Genomic DNA, 19,644 nt, shown 5'->3' with positions numbered 1-19,644 from the left:
TTATTGACCTCCTTGATTCGGTTCTACACCCTATACATCTAAAGTGATCATAAATCAGATCATGGGACTTCCGGGTCAAAGTCTCCAGTGGCTCTGACCACCCTTAGAATCAAATCAAACTCCCACCTTGGTCCTTGGTGATCTGTCCCTGCTTGTCTTTTCACCCAAGTTCATCCCTTCTCTTGCTCATTTACTATGCCCTGTCACCGTGGCCATCAGACATGTTTGTAACTCAGGGCCTTTGTGCTTGCCATTCCCTCGGTCTGCAATACTCTTGGTCCACAGCTCCATGGCTCACTGTGTCCCTCCACTAAGATCTTTGCTCAAATGTCTCCACCTCAGTGAGAGCCTCCTTCACGCTATATTTAAAATCGGACCCACTCACCTTCCCTATCTTCATCCACTACTTGTCCCCTTCAGCCCATCTTTCGTTTACAGTACTCACCATCATTGACATTATATTTTCTTATTTGTTTGTCGGCATCTGTCCTCCATCCACACCCTGATGGAAAGTACACAGATTGGAGCTCTGTCTTACCAGTGTATCCCCCATGTCTAGCACCGTGCCTGGGACATCCTAAGACTTCATAAATATTTGGTGAACAACTGAATGAATGATCACATGAATGAATGAATAAGTTAGCAAGAGAAATAATGCATAGGATATGTGCATAGAAGGGGTTGAAACTGAGGAAGGCTGTTTGACTCTACAATACTACCTTTTTCATGAAGCTTCCTGATCTCCAGCTCTCTGCCCACTCCATGAAAGGCCTTTTTGATGACTCTGATCGCACCTTGTCGTATGAGCTGTATAGACTCTGATCTCCTTGAGCACAGAGACCACAGCAGTGTATGCCTTTTACTCCTGGGCCCCCAGTGCCAGTGCCCTCACCTGCCACAGAAGGATGCTCCCTTGAGGTTGACCCATTGAAACAAACCCATACGAGCCACACTAACGCCAGCTGAAATGTCTTTAGCCTAATGTTAGTTGGGTCATTGTCACCAACCTGAACCAGATTTAAAAATTATTGACAAAAGGACTAAATGAAATGCAGCTTTTTCCAGAGCAATTTTCCTGATTCAAAGCAGATTGATGGCAAAGCAGAAGTGACAATATCCTGACAGCTCCTAGTGACAGGGGCTATATAGAACTAAATCTTTGTAACTCAGCACTAAAGATTATGGAATTGCTTTGTAAATAAACACTTTAAGGATGAATTTTTGAAAGAAGCCTCCCCCTCTCTGTTTTTTGTTTTCACTTTGTTGTTGTTTTTTACTGATGGTCTCCAGAACTGCTTCAAGCTAGATTAAAAAGTTCTGGCTTCCTAGAGGAGGAGCTGGTGGTCCTTAAAACCAAGAAGATGAAACTGGGAAGCCTTTCTCTGTGGATGTGTCTTTTGCATCTTCTACTCGCCAGTGTGGGTGAAAAACTAAGAACCGTTTCAACTAGTTTTCCTTGTGACACCCAGTGGTTCCTGGAGAGGCTGAGGAATACTCCCCACTCTCCGCTTTTACCTTCTGAGACACTCTGCTAGTCCCTGAGCCACACCTGGGAGCTCTGGGTAAGCAAGGCCGCCTCCCTGGGCCCCACTACCACAAGACAAGCCATGGGAGGAGAGTGTGCACAGGTGATCTAGGCCTTCTACCCCAGCTGGGCTGATAGAGAATGTGGGTAGAGGAAGAACAGAAATAGAGTCAGCAAGGAACACCAGTGCCCACAAATCACGGATGATTGCCAAGGGGAAAAGTACCAACCCCCCAGAATGTTTCCTTTTGTTCTTAGAAACATTTCATCAAAGGGGTAAAGTGAAACACACCAGGCCCTCTCCGCCTGAGACAGGTGTGCTCTGCTTCTCTGTCCTTGGTGTGCAGGGCTGCCATTTCCCAGTACTTGATCTGAAGAGCTCCGGGCCCTGTATGCCCAGAGGGAGCTATCTGAAATCACGTGGCACTGATGCCATTTTCAAGGGAACATCCTCATCAAGCCCCAGAGGCTGCAGTCCCCTCCTCTGTGTCTTTAGAGAGTACACCAAGGACAACGCTGGAAAGAGCTGGTCCTGCATGGCTCCGGGGCCCTATCCGGGCAGAGTGTGACTTCAGGGCCACGCTTCTTTGATTGTACCTCCCCTGGTGCTCCTTCCTGTGAGCCGTGGGCAGAAGGCTGGCCAGGCTTCCGAGATCCGGTCAGGTGCAGACCCTGGTGGGCAGCCGAGAGTTCCCACTGGACTTATCTAGCCCAGGTAACAAGCTCTGATCATTGTGGAAGTGTGGAAGAAGCAGCCCACCCATCTCTGGAGGGAAGGGCAGGATCCCTGTAATTTCTCGAGTGGACACTAGCCTCAAGAAAGGTTGGCTTTTGATTGTAAGCTGAAGTGGCCAGGGCTGGGCCCATGGGCTGACTGTTGGCTGTTCTGAGGGGTGGGTTGCCCAGTGGGTAGGAGCCCATACTCTTTATTCCAAGGGACCCATGGGAAGCCACCCAGCCTCTGAGGCGCATCTGAAAGTGGGAGCAAGGCCAAGACCTAACTCACGGTTTGTGATGAGGACAGCATGAGACGTTGTTTATGATGTGATTAGCAGAGTCCCTGGCATTTTTAGAAGGGCCTGGAACACAAGGGTATTATTGTGAAGCTGAATGACAAGAGCCTAAATGGTAGAGGGATTTATAATCGTCACAGGATGTGTCGCAACTACTTTCTACAGCTGCACAAGGCGGTAGGCTGGGAGGTGAGCGAGGCTGGGGAGGTAGCAGGGAGACTGAGCGAGGTCCTGCACCCTCTGTCCTGACTCCTGTCCAACAGCATAGTCGGGAAGGAGGGGAGGTCTGAACCTCAAGTGGCCTTGTCTAAGGAGGCATGTGGACAATCTATCTAATCTTCACAATCACTGGTAGGAGGTGTATTATTATCCCACTTTCAGAGGAGAAAATTGAGGCTTAGAGAAGTCATATGTGTGGCTCAGGGTCTCGCAGTGAATATACAACAGACCTGGAGCTTGAACCCTACGTCTGACTGTGCAAGGAATGCTTGTCTTTGTCGGGGTTGTTGCTGCTGGCCAGCCCTGAAACAGCCTTCCATGTTTCAGGGATTTTGCTTTCTAAATGAGCCTTAGTGGGCAGAAAGCTCCCTCTTCTGGGCAGCCAGAGTTAGCAACTGGATCCTTCTCACTGCTCAAATAAAACCCAGCTTCACACCCTGCATAGGCAGCAAGAAAGGGGCTGCTGAGGACGGTATGGGGTGGGGACAACAATGTAGGCAGGGGCTTTTGTCCAAGGGTTCTGTGGCCTGGCTTCCTGAGTGCCTGGGCTGTACTCAATTCCCAAGCCTAGGCCTCCAGGCTTTGGCAGACTCTGAGTTCCCAAATAACCTTCTCATGAATCCCTTTTGCTTAAGTAACCGGAGTTGGTTCTTGCTCTTTGCACTGAAAAACACTGCTGCCTATCTTTACTAGGCAAAGGAGGTCAGTGCTGCCTAGGGCCCTGCATGCAGGCCAGGGTGAGCTGGCTACCTACGGTCTTGCCCTTTCTGCCTTGAAAAGCCCTTTACTAAGCACAGGAGTGTGAGGGTTTCTGTTGGCCCCATCAGCTGAGCTCGGCAGGAATTCCAGCACAGGGCTGGGGGTCACTCTGGGCTTGCACTCAATCATATAACCCCTCTCTGGTTGCACAAAGTGAAATGTGTACCCACATACACTTGCATACTCTTACATACATGCAATAGCTGCCTCACCACAGCCCCTCCTTATCCCGCATGTATACCCACAAGTGTACAAAGAATTGTCCCTATAACCCCTTTTATTTCTCTTATACATTAGTGAGCTGAGCTGCCATTTTGGTTCTGGTACAGTTTGAGTTACGAAATAGGGAGTAAAGGATGATGAGGTTAGAAAAACCAAGCAGAATTGGCCAGAGCTCAGAGGGGCAGGTAGGTTATGCTGGAGGATGTGTCCTGTCCTCTGAAGTGCAGGGTCGTATACAAGATGGTGGGTGCTGGTTGAAGTCACTGTGCCATGCAGCTTCCTGCTGCTCCAGGTTAGCACAGTGGAGCTGGGGAGGGTCTGGAGTCTGCATGCAGTAGCCCTGGGTGACCCCCTGCCTCTCCACCCTAAGCCTGTCTTCTTTTCCTTCCTCATCTGGGGTCCTCTCCTTTTGATTACTTCTCTTTTTTTCAGTGATGAAGGAAGTAATATTCTCTCCTTTTGACACACAGCTATTTCTCAAGGTGGATGAGATGGCACAAATGGTCCAGTCTCCAGGTCACATGGGCACATACACTTGGGCCTTCGGGGACCGCAAACTGCACCCGCTTCCGCCAGCCCACTGTGTTGTAAGGCAGAGACTGTTTTATTCTTGCCCTTGTGGCCTAAAAACACATGTGGAATTGCAGGTGGGAATCCAGTGGGTGACTGATCTCTATGCTCCCCTTAAGGCACAGCTCCAGAACCCAGTGTCCCACATATTCTATCTCATTAGCAAATGCCCCTGGATCAAAGGTGGCCTGGAAAGCTGGGCTTACTACTTCAGGTCACGCCTCCTAGGTTTTGGTGTGATGAACCTTTACAAGGTTTTAGTTCTTCAGTGCTTTAAAAAATGATTTTTATTTTCGTTTTAAACTTTCATTTGGCTTTCTAAGCTGTCAGTGGTGGGAGGGTTGGTAGCACGTCCATTGGGACAGATGGTAAAACTGAGGCCGCTTCCCTGGTCCTTCAGACTCCCACATTCCTTATCCTTTACATTCTCTCTTCCTCTGTCCCTAAACTCTCACCTCTTTGCCCCTTTCTATTCCTGATAATGTACCTCCTCCTGTCACCAGGAAAGCAGAGCCTGAGGAGAGCTCCCACATGCTCTTCTTCGCTCTCTCAGCTGCAATTCCAACAGCGAGCGATGGTGACTCCCACAGGCTGTGTAGGCTGTGCCCGTCACATCCCCATGGACATCCGACCTCTCCTATAGCACTGGCCTTTCCCTCTCTAGGGATCTCTCCCCTGGGAACAGAACCGGGTCGCAGTGCTACCTGTCAAGGGTGTTCCTTTAGGTCGCAGGACCCCTGGATCTGGTCACCTCCTGTAACAAAACTCCTGCACAGAGATGTTACTCTTGACTCTGCCTCGGCTTCCACTTCCTTTGAACCTTGCCTGGTTTGGCTTTTGTCCCCGCCATCCCACAGAAGCGCTTTTGTCAAGGTCACTCAGCATCACGTTGCTAAATCCAATCCATTCTTGGACTCATTTTACTCCATCTCTCAGGGAGGTGGTGGCTCACCTCCTTCTTGGTTTCTGGGTTCTCCTCCCACCTCTCCAGCTGCTCTTTAGTCTCCTTGCTGCTTCCTTCTCACCCATGGACCTCTGAACATTGGAGGGCCTCAGGGCTCAGCCGTTGGATCATTTCTTTTCTCCATCTTTACCAACCGTCTCTCAGTCATCCCAATAAGTCTACAGGGCTGAGCACTAATGAGTCAGACATCTAATAGGAAATGATACACCGGCATGTTCACGGACAAATCCCTCACTGCACTTCTCTTAAATCTTAATCTTCCCCATTCAGTAAACAGGAATTCCCATTCCTCCAGTTTCTCGTGTCAAAAGGTTTGGAGTCCAACCTTGACTTTTCTCTTTCTTCCCCATATACAATCACGTTAGCTTTGCCTTCAAAATATAGACCCGATTTCTGTCCCACTTTCAGGACTGCTCTGTCACTCCTCTTCAGCTGTATTATTTCGGCAGTCTTGTAAATGGTCTCCCCTCTCCTGCTGTGACTCTCCTACACTCTGTTCGCTACATGGAAGCCAGAGCTACCCTTTGAAAACAGGGATGGTCATGCTAGGAGGCCTTTATCTCACTCAAGATAAGAGCCAAACCCCCTTCCAGAGACAACGGTCTTGAGTACTGGGCTCCTGCTCTGCCCCAGCTCACCCTGCTGTGCTCCTCCTCCTGCAGGCCTCCCTGGAAGGACTGGCTGCTGTGGCCCGCAGTGCCTGCTTCACCTCATGGCCTTGAATGTTTCCTTTTCCTAGTGTCTTCCCTGTGTGGCTGCAGGCAGATACCTGCCACATTCAACAGACTTCTCATCCCTCAAATTTTAGTCAAATGAATATTTCCTCTCTGAAAGCTTGAATGAGGATGGTTTGGATTCCTTCTCCACTGTAGCCTTTTGCCACTTCAAAACATTCCACTCCAGTCCCTAAACCTCATTTTTGCTTAGGCAAACTCACTTCCTCTGCTCTGTGGATGGGGAAGAGTTTCGATCACACTCTTCACTACTAACTAATTTGCTGTCATACATATCCCCTTGCTTTCTACTCTTCTCTTCTGTGCCCTAAGCATTTTGTACATATCTCTACTAGCAAAACATACTTTTTGGCTTGCCTATGCCCTATTCTAGCACAGAATCTCCATAAGTTAGGCAGCATGGCTGGCTCTATTTCCTGTGCCTTGCACACTCCTTGGCACAGAGCAGATGTTCCATAAATGTATACAGAAAAAATAATTCATAAAGGACTCAACAAGAATTATATTAACAACAAAGACTATGAGCATTTACAACTTGATTTATGTCATTAAATATACTCTTCCATGGGCTGAGGGTATAGTTCAATGGTAGAGAACTTGCCTAGCATGCTCTAAGGCCTGGTTTTGAACCCCAGCAATGCCACACACACACACACACACACACACACACACACACACACACACACACACACACACTCTCCACAACCTAGTTGTTCTATGCGAGCTAAAATCATGTGTAGGGTTCAAATTAGAACTTCTCTTAGTCTACCTTCTGATATTATACATTTATTTTAAAAATATTTATTTTTCATTTGTAGTTGGACACAATACCTTTATTTCTTTTTGTGTGGTGCTGAGGATCGAACCCAGCACCTTGCACCAGCTAGGTGAGCACTCTACCGCTGAGCCACCACCCTAGCCCCTATATTTTTAAATCTTCTAATAACTTGTACAAAGCTCAAAGCCTTTAAAGGAAGGGTAGCCATGTTTTGAGAGAAAAGGAAAAGTCTTTTTTAGGAAGTATTTGTCATCTGTTTGGGACACATTTCATCAGAATCCCATGCTGATGCCGCTGTAGGGCTCAGAAAACTCTTGATGTAGCAGGTTTGCCTGAGCAACAAAGAGCAATGGCACCCTCCCACAGGCCAATGTCATGATGTATAAAAAACTCAAGGGTTTTCACTGCCTGCCTAGCTTTCTAGGCTTCCACAAGTTGAAGATTTAAAAAAAAATTGAGATTATAGGCTTCTGTAATTTCTGAATTCTTTCTGCTGAACTGTTTGAAACTACAGCAGCCCCTCCCCCTTATCCACAGGCCATACAGCCCAAGACCCCCATTATATGCTGATACTACAGATAGTACTGAACGATGATTTTTTTCCCTCTACACACTCATGACAAAGTTTGATTATAAATTAGACACAATAAGATATTAACAATAATTTATCATAGTTCTTAGCAACCTCAAAATAGAGATTTCCCCCCTTGTGAAGTGGTGAGCATTTTGCTTTTTCACTTAAAGGAAGCACTTCACAGCTTCTCTTTGGCATAGCTAAACTGTTAGCATCACTTCCTTGCATTCTGGGACAAATAAGATAAGGGTTACTTAAATACACTGTGATACTGTGACAGCTAATAGGACACCTGAAAGGATTACTGAGTGGCTGAGTTGTTAATGTCTACAAGGAATGTGGGACAAAGTAATGACTCACATGCTGGTCAGGACACAGCAGAACAGTGAAATTTCATCATGGTATTTGGAATGGCATGTAATTTAAAAATTACAAGTTGTCTCATTCTGGAATTTTTTTAGTATTTTTGAATCATAGTAAACTATGGATAATCAAGTCCCTAAGTCTCTTCTTGACATTCATTCTTTCTCTCTCATGGACTCCTTGATACTAGTAGAGGACTGAACCCAACTTTCAGAAAGGAAAACTACCCTCATCCCTACCCTTGAGGATCTTGGTTGGGTCCCCTATTTCTTCCCTTCCCCTTGGTCAAGGAAAATGCAGTCCCAGAGCCTGACAAGGGACTGCATGAGAGGACTGTTTTGTTTTCCCCTTCTCAAGTTCAAGGCCAGTCTTCCTACCTGTGCTCTGAATCTCAAATTCCTGTTTCTTCAGGTGATTTTGCCTTATCAAATATCTCTTTGCCCTTATCTTCAAATTTGACCACCTTTTAAAATTCAGATCCAGTTTCTGTTTACTTCCTAATTATTCTCTCTCCTCCCACTTCTAAGCTAAGTTTGATTAGGACCCTACTCTTGTAATACTGAAGCATATCTTGATGACAGTACTCAACCACAGTATTAAGCAGGCCAGTCTCTATTTGAGGATAGATTTTATTTTGACTTCTATATACAAGAGGCCTACTAAAGCTTTGAAATTTCAATAAATTGTGGAACTAACAACCATATTATATCAAGAATCACATTCAGATCTTCTAGTCTCGTCCTATTTTATAGGAAACAAACTGAGGTAGAGAGAAGGTGAACAATGTGCCTAAGGCCTCACAGTCAAAGATCAAACACTACTGAACTTCCTCACTAGTCAAGGATCACTCTTCTTTCCACTAGGTCTTCCAGACCACCTATGCACCAGCGGCACTGTGCATTTCCTATATTTGCAGAGAAAGGTCTCAATCCATGCCCTTTTATAATAGACTTGTTTTGGTGATAATGGTTTTGATAAAGTTTTTGTTGACAGAAAACTCAGATCACAAGAAATGGACTGTGATTACCCTTCAGTGGGGCCACCAGGGCTGGTGGAAAGAGCACAGGGCTCTAAGAATTGGGGTGTCTATTAAATAAACATTTTAAAATAATAAAAAGATAACTAGCATACTATGAAGCAGCTAACAATCTAGTAGAGGAGATAAAGATGTGTTCACAAATGAGTGTAATATATGACAAAATGCAAGAATAGCCTGAGTTATGAACAAGAAGTATGGATATGCAAATGTGGAAAACCAAAGATGGGGAAGCCACAGAAGGGTCTTGTGAAAATTTTAGTTGTGAGAATAGAAAAAAATGAGCTAATCTTTAGAGCTCAAGAAATTCTTCTCCCTCCAAAGGTATGAAATAACACATTAAAAAAACTAAAAAGTCACTTTAGGATTCTAAAAATTTTGCTAAAGACATATAACAAATTGGGATGTTATTTATTTTTTTTTTAATTCTGTATTTATTAGTTATATACTAATACAATAGGATTTCATCACTTGGGATGTTATTTCTTAAAAAACAAAAACAAAACAAAACAAAAAACAAAAACTACTGAACCTTGAGTAAGAACAGTACATCTGTGGTGTTTTGACCCAGGGCTGCTCCCTTCCCCTTTCAGCTCCATCAGCAAGGCAATTCTACCAGGACAGGCCAAGCTAACAGGGGGTGACTTGATCTTGAACAAGGCACAGAAAAATACCATCCTGCTGGGCATAGTTACAGACAGATGCAGGTCAGGGATGTAACTCAGTGGTAGAGTGTTTGCATAGGCACAAGCCCTGGGTTTGATCCCCAGCAAAAAACAAAACACAAAACATAAAACAGATACAATCTCAATAGCAAATGAATAGGAAAGGTCAATGTAGCCAGTGTGAGGTTGTGGTTCTGGTTGAGGCAAGCAATACGTTGGCAGACAAAGCAATACATTGGCAGACAAGTCAGAAATTTAACAGGGAGAGAGTGGAATGAGATAATCACGTCTCCTTGCCTCATATCCTTGGTGGCTTGCAAAACTGCAGGCAAGAGCAAGGTTGAGCATACATTCAGGAGACACTGAAAACTCTAGCTACCTCCACACATTCCTGACTGAGCACAAGCCCTTGGAGATAGACAGAAAACACAGGAAAGGGCCTGGAAAATAGAAGCTGGGGAAGACACGTAACTAAACCTTGAGTGTGTTCTCCATCCACACATGGACCCATAGGTAAAGCGGAGAAGCAGTGCACTGGCTAAAGGCATTTGGGTCCAGCCTCTGAAAGAACACTAAGCTATGCTGCCACAGTGCTGGCTCCTAGGAAGCCAGGCTTAAAAATGCACACAGGTATCAGTGATTGCACACTATGTATTGAGATAACCTCCACAGAGTAAGTCCAGGCAAATCACTGAACAAACAAAACCCCCCAAACAAAAATAGCAGCAACCACCACCTTTCTGGGTTTCGAAGATCAGATCAGAATCCAGAGGGTTACAAAAGGTTTTTCTAAAATGCTCAGCTTTCAACCAAAAATTATAAGCTGTGCAAAAAGATGGGAGTGGGCAATTTTCAGAAAAAGGGTAGCTGATAAAAACCATCTCTGTTCTGAACTTCTACCCCACTAGATGCTGTAGTAATTTCTCCTCCCCCAGTCATGACATAAAAATATCTTCAGATATTGCTAAATGTCTCTGGAGGGAGGAAAGGCAAACTCAACCCTTGGTTGAGAACCACTGCTCTTAATCTATTACTAACATAACATGGTACCCCAATAGGAAAGACATACATCAACGGAACAGAATTAAGGGTTCAGATCACATTAATGATCAATTGATATTTCACAAAGGGGCCAGAACAATTTAAAATGAAAAGGATAGTCTTTTCAATAAAAAAATGCGATAATTGGATACCTGCATACAATACTGTCATTAGATCTCTATCATACATGAGAAATTAACTCAAAATGGATTATAGACCTCAATGTAAGAACTAAAACTACAGAACTTTTAAAAGAAAACAAGTTTAAACTCTTGGTGAACCTTGTATTAGCTAGGAAAGCATAGTCCATAAAAGAAAACACTGATTAACTATACTTCCTCAAAAAATTAAAATCTTTTGCACTTCCTAAGATACCATTTAAAACTAAAAACAGGTGCGAGTGGTGGTGCATGCCTATAATCTCAAGTGGCACTGGAGGCTGAGGCAGGATTGGGAGTTCAAAGCCAGCCTCTCTGTAATTAAGCAAGACCTTAGGCAACTTGGTGAGCCCACATCTCAATCAATCAATCAATAAATAAATAAAATGAAAAGGGCTGTGGATGTGGCTCAGTGGTATCAATCCCTAGTACCAAAAAAAAAGCTAAAAAGATAAATAGCCATCTTAGTAAAATAAATGTAAAATATGTAAATAACTCTTAAACTCAGTAAAAGCTGAAAATGAACAAAATATTTGAATAGACAATCAAATACATGTCCACTGGCTCATAGCATAGATGGTCAATATCAGTCATTACAGAAAAGCAAATTAAAACTCAACTGAGATACAACTTCATACCCATTAGAATGACTATAATAAAAAAAAAGCAAGCAGTAAAAAGATACAGTAGCAAACATTAGTGGGTATGTGGTACTTGTATATTCATGCATTGCTAGTAGGAATGTAAAAGCTGTCCCTCTGAAGACAGTGTGGTATATATATTTTTTCAAAAAAGTATATATAGTATACCATGTAACTCGAAAACCCAATTTCTAAGCATCTATTTATCTACCTTTATAAATTGTGGGATGGTAACATCTTATAAACTTACTAGAAATCACTGAATTGTGTACTTGCAATAGAAACATTTTATGTAAATCATGCCTCAATAAAACTTTTTACAAAAAGTTATATATGGAGTCTCTTATATCCTTATCCCATAAAAATAACCTGTATTAACTTTGAAGCTTTTGTTTTTGCTATATCTCTAGCAAAAGTCAATTCTACAAGTTTTAAAATTGCTTGGTTCGTATGCATCATCAATGCACTTACATTCATTAAATTTGAGGTAGAACTGATGGTTTTCTTGGCCTTTACCTTTGCTTTTTCTTTCTATGTAAGAATGATCTTTCTAACCTGCAGCCAACAAAAATAATTAAAAACAACTGAAGTTGTCAACTTCATCTGGGCTAGGCACATGAACTTTAAGAATTCTATATTATCTCTCTTCTACCAGAAAATTGAGATTCAGTGGGGTTAAGAAATTTATCTTAGAAAGTAGAAGACAGATGGTGGAGTGGATCTAGGCAGCAACTTTGTACTCCTTCACAGTTAAAGGACAACTGACTAGAGAGGTGGGTGACAAAATACTGGCCAGCCTGAGACTTGGAGGGACTTATCTTAGAAAGTAGAATAGAGATTACCGGGGGTTGAAAGGAGGGAGGAAAAGGGAATTATTACTTAAAGATAAGTTCCTGTTTGAAATGATGAAAACATTTTGGAAATAGATACTGGCAATGATTGCACAACACTGTCAATATAATAAATGCGGAATTGTATACTTTAAACTGGTCAAAATAGTTGATTTCATGTAATATATGTTTCCAATTTTAAAAATTAAGTGAAATTTGTATTAGACCATCCGACAAGTTATGGTACAGGCTCACTCACTTTGAAACCCATTCTTAACATGGAAGTTGTTTGCATGTTGACACTCCTTTGTAACCCAATGAAATTATGTAAATTTCAGGTATCTAGCAGAGAGAGGTCCAGGTTTTCACAAATTATGTTCACTTAAAAGATCCATATTCTTTTATTCTTAACTGGTTCTGCTTTAGGTGTTCCTCAAAATTTAAATCCATAACTGATTTTGGTATATCCACAATGTAATTTCCTAGTCTAAAATTTTGATCAAGTTGAAATTCACAGTACTAGAAAGAATCAGACCTCAAAAATGTAAACCGGTTGCTATTTCAGTTTTATCACAACTTTGATGCTTTGTGGATACAGAGTTTGAAATATCCTGTGCTTTGACAGTATTGTTAGACTAAACCACCTTATGCCCCTTATCCTGTATTTGTCCAAGATCTACATTGGCAGAGCTAGGTCAGATTTTAATGTGACAGGATAAGGTCCAGTAATAGAGACATTTTTTAAGCTTGGTGATCTCAGAGGCTGGACTAAACAAGGCTTTAGGAACAATACACATAGGAATACTATAAGGCTGCCACATAGGACTAAAGTTTGCTTTCTTAAAACCTGTTGCATGCCTGTAAGCCCAGAAGCTCAGGAGGCTGAGTAAGGAGGATCACGAGTTCAAAGCCAGCCTCAGCAAAAGCAAGGTCCTAAGCAACTCAGTGAGACCCTGTCTCTAAATAAAATACAAAATAGGGCTTGGGGATGTGGCTCAGTGGCCAAGTGTCTGAGTTCAATTCCTGGTATCAAACAAATAAATAAATTACCCCTCCAGAAAGCTCTCTTCATCTTTCTATAATATCAACGGATGTGAAAATTGGCTGAGCCAAAAAAAATAATCTTGGAATGTGAGATACTAAGGACTGCCAGTTATTATAAAACCTGAAGTTGCTCTTCTATATACAGGAAGATTGACTGTCACCAGTGGGCAAAAATGAAAGGTAAACAAAGACTTTTCACTTAAAGAACATCTTTATTTGATCTTTAATATACAATATTACCTTTGATTTGTAAAAATCACATTATGGAGGACATGATTGGAAACCAATTCAGGGGCAGCCAGTGGGTTCCAATTTAGGAGGTTATACTTACCCCACTTATTAGTTTAAGGAACAAGTTTATCAGTGAATTTGACAACAGAAGATTAAAGAATGGCATGTCAATTTTCAAAACCAGTAATTAAAATTCGGGGCATTTCAATTAATCCAGCAAAAACTAATCCCTAAATTTTCTAAAAAAATAATTTTTCCCAAAGAGCTAAGCTTATCTTCATGAAAATTTCTGGTATGCAATTTGCAACAGAATTCTGTAGCATTCAAATAGCTGCAAGATATTTGCAATTGTTTAAAAGCCTGTGCATATTAATATGAATGTATGTGGGTGTATGTGTTTTAGTATCAAATTTACATTCACGCTGAGCTGAAGCAACCTTATAGTAGGATGGACCTGAAAGGGCAGCATATTTATAATGCAGAAGAGAGACATCTCTCTGCTCTTTCAATCTGAATCATCTTTCCCTCCTCTAGAATTAAAAAAAAAAGTAAAATATTTAATAAACTTTCAGTGAAAAATCTATTATCTGTCAGGATGATTGATATATTGAATGTATGTGGCTAGTTAATATAATGTTATGTAATTTTGTGAGCAATTTTATGAGTTCTTCAATTGCTGGGCTCAAACCAAGTTTGAAATAGATTAGAGCTGTTAAGTAGTGGAAGTATAAAGTTGAAGCTGGGGAATGCTTTAATTGAAAAATGATGCATATTGATATTCTGAAATAGTGTTAGTGACTTGGAAAGGTACTGTGGAGAGGTATACAAGGATGGAAGAAAGCTCTTCTTCTGGATACATTTTTCTCGATAGTCCTCAAACTCAGGCTGTTCTCGAGGTAACAGGAGTAATACCCTTAAATGAGGCACATAACCCATTTTCTGTTGCCTAAAATTTTTCAAAAGATTAGTTTCTGCAGCACCAAGATTAGGAATTCTATCATATTTTTGTTCTGAGTACTCAAGTGGATACATTTCTGCAGCTCCAGCAATCCAGAGTCCTGGTCCAAGGGTCAACGAATAGGCGGAACTTCAAAGAAAAGAGTATTTTTATGCCACATATACCTTTTTTACATAGGGAATCTGGAAATATGGCATTAAAATAACAAGTGAAGATAATGGTTGATAGCATACTCCCCACCCCATTCCGCCTCTTGAGTATAGTCATATTATCTTGAAACCTGAACAGACTCCAGAAGAGTAAAGACAATGAAAGATACAGCTTTGGGTAACAAAACACAGACAAGTGAACATACACACATCTTTTTGCTTTAAAAATGAATATATAAGTCAAAACACAGAGAAAAGATACAGACCAAAGGTTAGATGGTCTTATACAAATTAGACTTGGGATCAGGGCCAGTAACTATGACCCACAGGCCAAATCCAGCCCTCCATCTGTTTCTGTAAGTAATGCTTTATTAGAACACAGCTACCACCATTCATTTACATATTATCTATAGCTGCTTTCACACTTCAACTGCAGCATTAAGTAATAAAAGAGACTATATGGATTACATAGCCTCGAGTATTTATTATGTGGCCTTTTACAGAAAAGCTTCTTAACTACATATGAATCAAAAAAGAACATCTCCATCATGATCTGAGTGAGCTGAAGTAGCAGAAAATCATCTTCATCACAATTCTTGAAACAGATAAATGGATGAAAATATTTCCATATCATCTGTGGTTACTTAAAGATTCTGCTGATAATGTGTGAGGCCAAAACAAGTTACAACTGTATGTGTAATTGATAGTATTAAAAATCTTTATAACTGTATTTATGGATATGCATACATATTTATGTAAAGACTGCCTAAGAAGCTAGCCAATTTCAGAGTAAAGGAACCTAAAGAAAAGTAAGAACTCCAAATATTATTACTAGGAACCATTACTTGGAACTTAAGAAATATCTTAGTATATTTTTCTTTATATTTTAAGAACATGGGTACTACCACTAGTAGGAAGCATACCAGAGCAAAGACAATTTACACCTACAAGTTTTACCCATGAATGAAATGACAAAACCTTTGAATATAAAATAACCAGCAAAATATTGATTTTAATTATGTAATTATAGTGAAATAGCAAAATAAGAATGTTTTTATTTATTTCTAAAGTAAATATTTTAGTCAAAATTGCATCAGAAATCAAATATTTCTTTGATATTTTCCAAGACTTTAGTTATTAGCTACAATTATAGTTGTTAGTATTATATAGTAACACATTGTTTAAAATATATTATAAACCTTTCTTTTCCTCTTTAATTTAAATGAAATATAAAATTAAGGATTTTGTAACATGATTCATATTGGAAAACACTTAAAATGGTATTAACTACTCTCATACAGAAAATGCCATAGAATCACACAAATGTTATAATGCTTGAAAGTGCCAGACACAATGCTGGCACATATTCAGTACTCTGTCCCAAGTTCCCACTCATTCTCTCATTTACTCATGCATTCATTCAAAATAAACTCAGGCTTAAGGATAATCTGCATTATAATGAGAATGGCAAGCACAATCTTTTATGAACAAATTTTGAGTTTTGATAAAATACTTTGGCAATGGAGAATGGAGAAGGTGAGAGGTTGATAAGATTTCACATAGTGACATATCTGCTCAAAGATAGGAATGAGTTGGCGTTAGACATAACATGTGCAACCCACCAGAAAGTAACAACCCCCTGACTGGGGACATATTTTTCTGCACTGAGACTCTTTTTGGTTAGGGCCCATTCCCTTGGTTTTAACAACTTCAACTGGTTGAATAGAAAACAATAAAACAAAACAAAAAATCTGGTTTGAACCAAAAAGTGTGATTCTAAGATAGAGAGAGATAAATGTAGAAGGTGTTCAATATCTCTGTTTCTTTTATTTTTTTATGTACCAACCCATCTAGCTGTTCTGCACAACTGTGCCACAGGCACAAAGTGAGGGGTCAGCTCTTTGAGGAGGCACCTGAAAAGGAACATTTCTGGGCTCTTTGCAAGGGTCTTATAAATGTAATGAGTTCTGAACCTGAGTAATAAAATCTACAAAATGCAAAGGGCAATAAGGATAGAAGACAGTAAAGAATACTCTTGGAAACTAAGCAAAATATGGGGTAAAGATTGATCTCAGTGGAAGTTATTTACAAAATCTTTAACAAAAACAAAACATGACACTGGCAAGTCATTTGTATGTGACTTTAATTGCCTTTGGTATTCAGAGAAGAAAAAGCACTGTTGTAAGCTCTAGACTTATCATCACAAAGAAGGTAGGGAGTGGTGAAGAAGACCCTTCCATGGTCCCTCTCAAATTCTTTGTACCAGAACTGGCTCTACTTATACACTTCCTTGCCTTCTCTTAAACTCCAGTCATCCAAGTAATATAGAGCACTTGGGTTAGGGGTTCTGTCTTCTCTGGTGAGGAGTACCTAGGGAGTCAGCATGGTCCCTTTACTCTGCACTCTTCTAGAAAGAAGGGGGAGGGGAAGGGGAGATTGCTGCTATCTGCACAACTCAAGATTTTTACTTTTTTTCAGTGACTCATAAGTGGGCTTGTGCTAATTTTAGGAGGAAGGCTAATTTTTTCTGAGAATCAAATACTCCCTTTTCTTTTAAAATTCCGTCATCTACCCTTTGCAAGAACTTTAAATGTTCAAATAGTAAAAGATAATAAATTTAACCCTCTTAGAAACTTAATACGACTGGCTCTACATCCTTATTTTCTATGTACACTAAACAATTTTGGAATGGCTACCCATTTATGAATCATTGGCTGAACTATGAGGATTGTCTGATGACTGTGGTATAAAATGATCACCCTTAGAAAATGTTTAATTAATTTATTAAATCTTTTCCCAATTTAAATATACTACATGCTAATTAGAGGGTTAAAAAGTCAAGCTACTGAATAAGGAATAAGCTTTCAGAATTCCAAGGTGGGCTTCCTGTATAAACTTGTTTCATAAAATATTCAAATTCAGAGTAAATACTAATAATATTGTTTCCAACTTTTATTAATGTCAGTGGAAAATATATTAAATCAAGAGTTTGAAAAAAGTGTCTTGCACTGTCACAGAAATTCAAGGGACAGAAAATTTATAAGTATTAGTATTTACCTTATACTATATAATTCTTGATAAAATTTGTTTCTTCTGCCAATATATAAAGAAATAGTTTTTTTTAAAAAAATCAATGCAAAATCTACTAATAGTAAAAGAAAGACCTTTAGATATATCCCAATTCCAGTGTAATATGACTAATTACACTCTTTTCACCAAAAATTATTTTGAAGTTATTCTGATTAACTCTTTGGAGTCTATAAATATTCTTGGAAAAACTAAAAAAAAAAACAAAAATATTTGTGAACAGCTCACTCATTTGATGAAATAATAAATAAAGGGTTCCCTGTCCCCATTCCTGATAGAACGTTTAAGGAGTTTCACTGTTTCGTTTTTGCTTTTCTAAATTGTAAAAGTAACTTAGCTTATGCATAGCAAATTCAGAGCTGCATAATATTAGAATGAATTTTGTCAAGCCATGTAAAGTTGTAAGCTGACTGACTCTGAGATTAAAGTGAATAAAATTTAGTTGGTAGATGTGTTGGTTTAGAAGAATAATTTCTTACCAACAAAACCAAAAATAAGAACAGGTGTCAAGGCAACACACTGGCACTTCCATCTCTTTTTGTCATGCTACCAACACTAGACTGAACTACATGCACAAAATCCCAAACCCAGGCTCATAAGTAGTGGTTATGATAAATAGCAATTTCAGTGATACCAGATAGAGAAAAAGACTTGAAGAGTATTCTTTGTGAGATCATGCCCCAGGAAAAATTAAATTTAAGAAATTTCAATGAAAAACATTGGGACTGAAATGGTTGCCAGTCTGTTCATCCAATGGGGAACTTCAAAATTCAGACAGGGATAGGTACTTCTGTTTTTTTGAGTCTTCTTGCTACTGATGCAGTTACACTGTTCTTTTGTTTTTATTTATCTTAGTTTATTCCATTATTAAAATGGAGAAAAAGGGACAATCAATGTGTAAATATCTGATTTGAAAGCTGCTCCACTGTGAGAGGAAACAAATTATATAATTGGTTCCAAAAGCCATCTCTAATTCCTGCAAGGTGCTCTATGTCCTTGGCTTGCTCTTGCAATATAGCAGTAATGGGCATTGCTTCTTGTGTGACCATCTCATTAAGAATCAAAGCACATCAGGTCTCTGTCCTACATGTACCAGAACATGTTTTGGTCAGGTATAAAATGGAATAATTTCAAAGTTGATATATCTACAAGTTGAAAAGTCTTGTGGGGAAGTTTCACCCTGTCATGTTGACTTAGAGGTCCAGATTTTCAAAAGCCGCCTCTCCAGACTAGTTTCTGTAGTGGTCCATGTAAACAAAACACAGGTAAGACTGTTCCTTCTGGAGCTGCTTTCATCGAACAGCAGGATTACCTGAAAGTGTGATGTTGGCTAAATGTAACACAGGCAGAGGGTGAGCTTCTGTGTTAAACACCCAGTGGTCTAAAGGTAAAAGGTCATCACCGGAAAAGAGCAGATACAAATATCTGAAAATAAAAAGGGGAGAAATGAGCTTCAATTAGAATTTAGCAAGAAGACCAAGTGAACTCAGTCACAACAGCAGAAAGAACCAATAACTTATTTTGAGAATCTTTGATGAAAAACACATCATAAGAAATAAACCTCAGTCACACAGAAGATCTAAAACACAAAAAGAATGTGCTTCAAATTAGAGCATAAGAAAATCCAGTAAGATGTACAACTAGATCTGCTGAAATAATGGGTTTTAAGGAAAATTCCACATATCTGTCTGCAGCACGTAAAACAAATTCATAATTTTTCAAAGACATTCTTTTAAAAATCATACATAATACCAATCATGTTTTGACCACTTACAGAGCTCACAGAGATAAAAATTAGTTCACACTTAGTAATGAACACTGAGAGAAATAATTATAGTGTTTGGATACAGAAAGGACTTAAGACTACTCCTAATATGTTAATGTTGTAGTTTTCACAGTTCTTGGTACTGCAAGCTGTTAAATTTCATACACATTTTGGATTTGCAGGAGGTTTAATAATTGCCCTTAATGGATGAGAGCACTATGCACATGAACACAAGGGTCTTGACTTCTCCATGGAACTGCAAGCCACAGTAGTCACTTAAAAATTAAAAACAAGTCAACAAAAACAATGATCCTTATC

At 40.1% G+C, this 19,644-nt stretch overlaps 1 protein-coding gene across 2 annotated transcripts in view; it reads right to left on the bottom strand.

Moving 5' to 3' along the window:
- Positions 1 to 13,328: 13,328 nt before the first annotated feature.
- Positions 13,329 to 19,644, bottom strand: part of Man1a2 (mannosidase alpha class 1A member 2) — a 144,440-nt gene continuing 138,124 nt past the window's right edge. For both annotated transcript variants that reach the window (XM_040287337.2, XM_005334925.5), the window contains exon 13: positions 13,329 to 18,986. In XM_040287337.2, the coding sequence (XP_040143271.1) occupies positions 18,854 to 18,986 (133 nt within the window). In that variant the 3' untranslated portion in view covers positions 13,329 to 18,853. The remainder of the gene's footprint in view (positions 18,987 to 19,644) is intronic.

Source organism: Ictidomys tridecemlineatus, chromosome 11 (genome assembly GCF_052094955.1).
Source record: "Ictidomys tridecemlineatus isolate mIctTri1 chromosome 11, mIctTri1.hap1, whole genome shotgun sequence".
Lineage (NCBI taxonomy): Eukaryota > Metazoa > Chordata > Mammalia > Rodentia > Sciuridae > Ictidomys > Ictidomys tridecemlineatus.
This window is presented reverse-complemented; position numbering and strand designations above follow the sequence as displayed.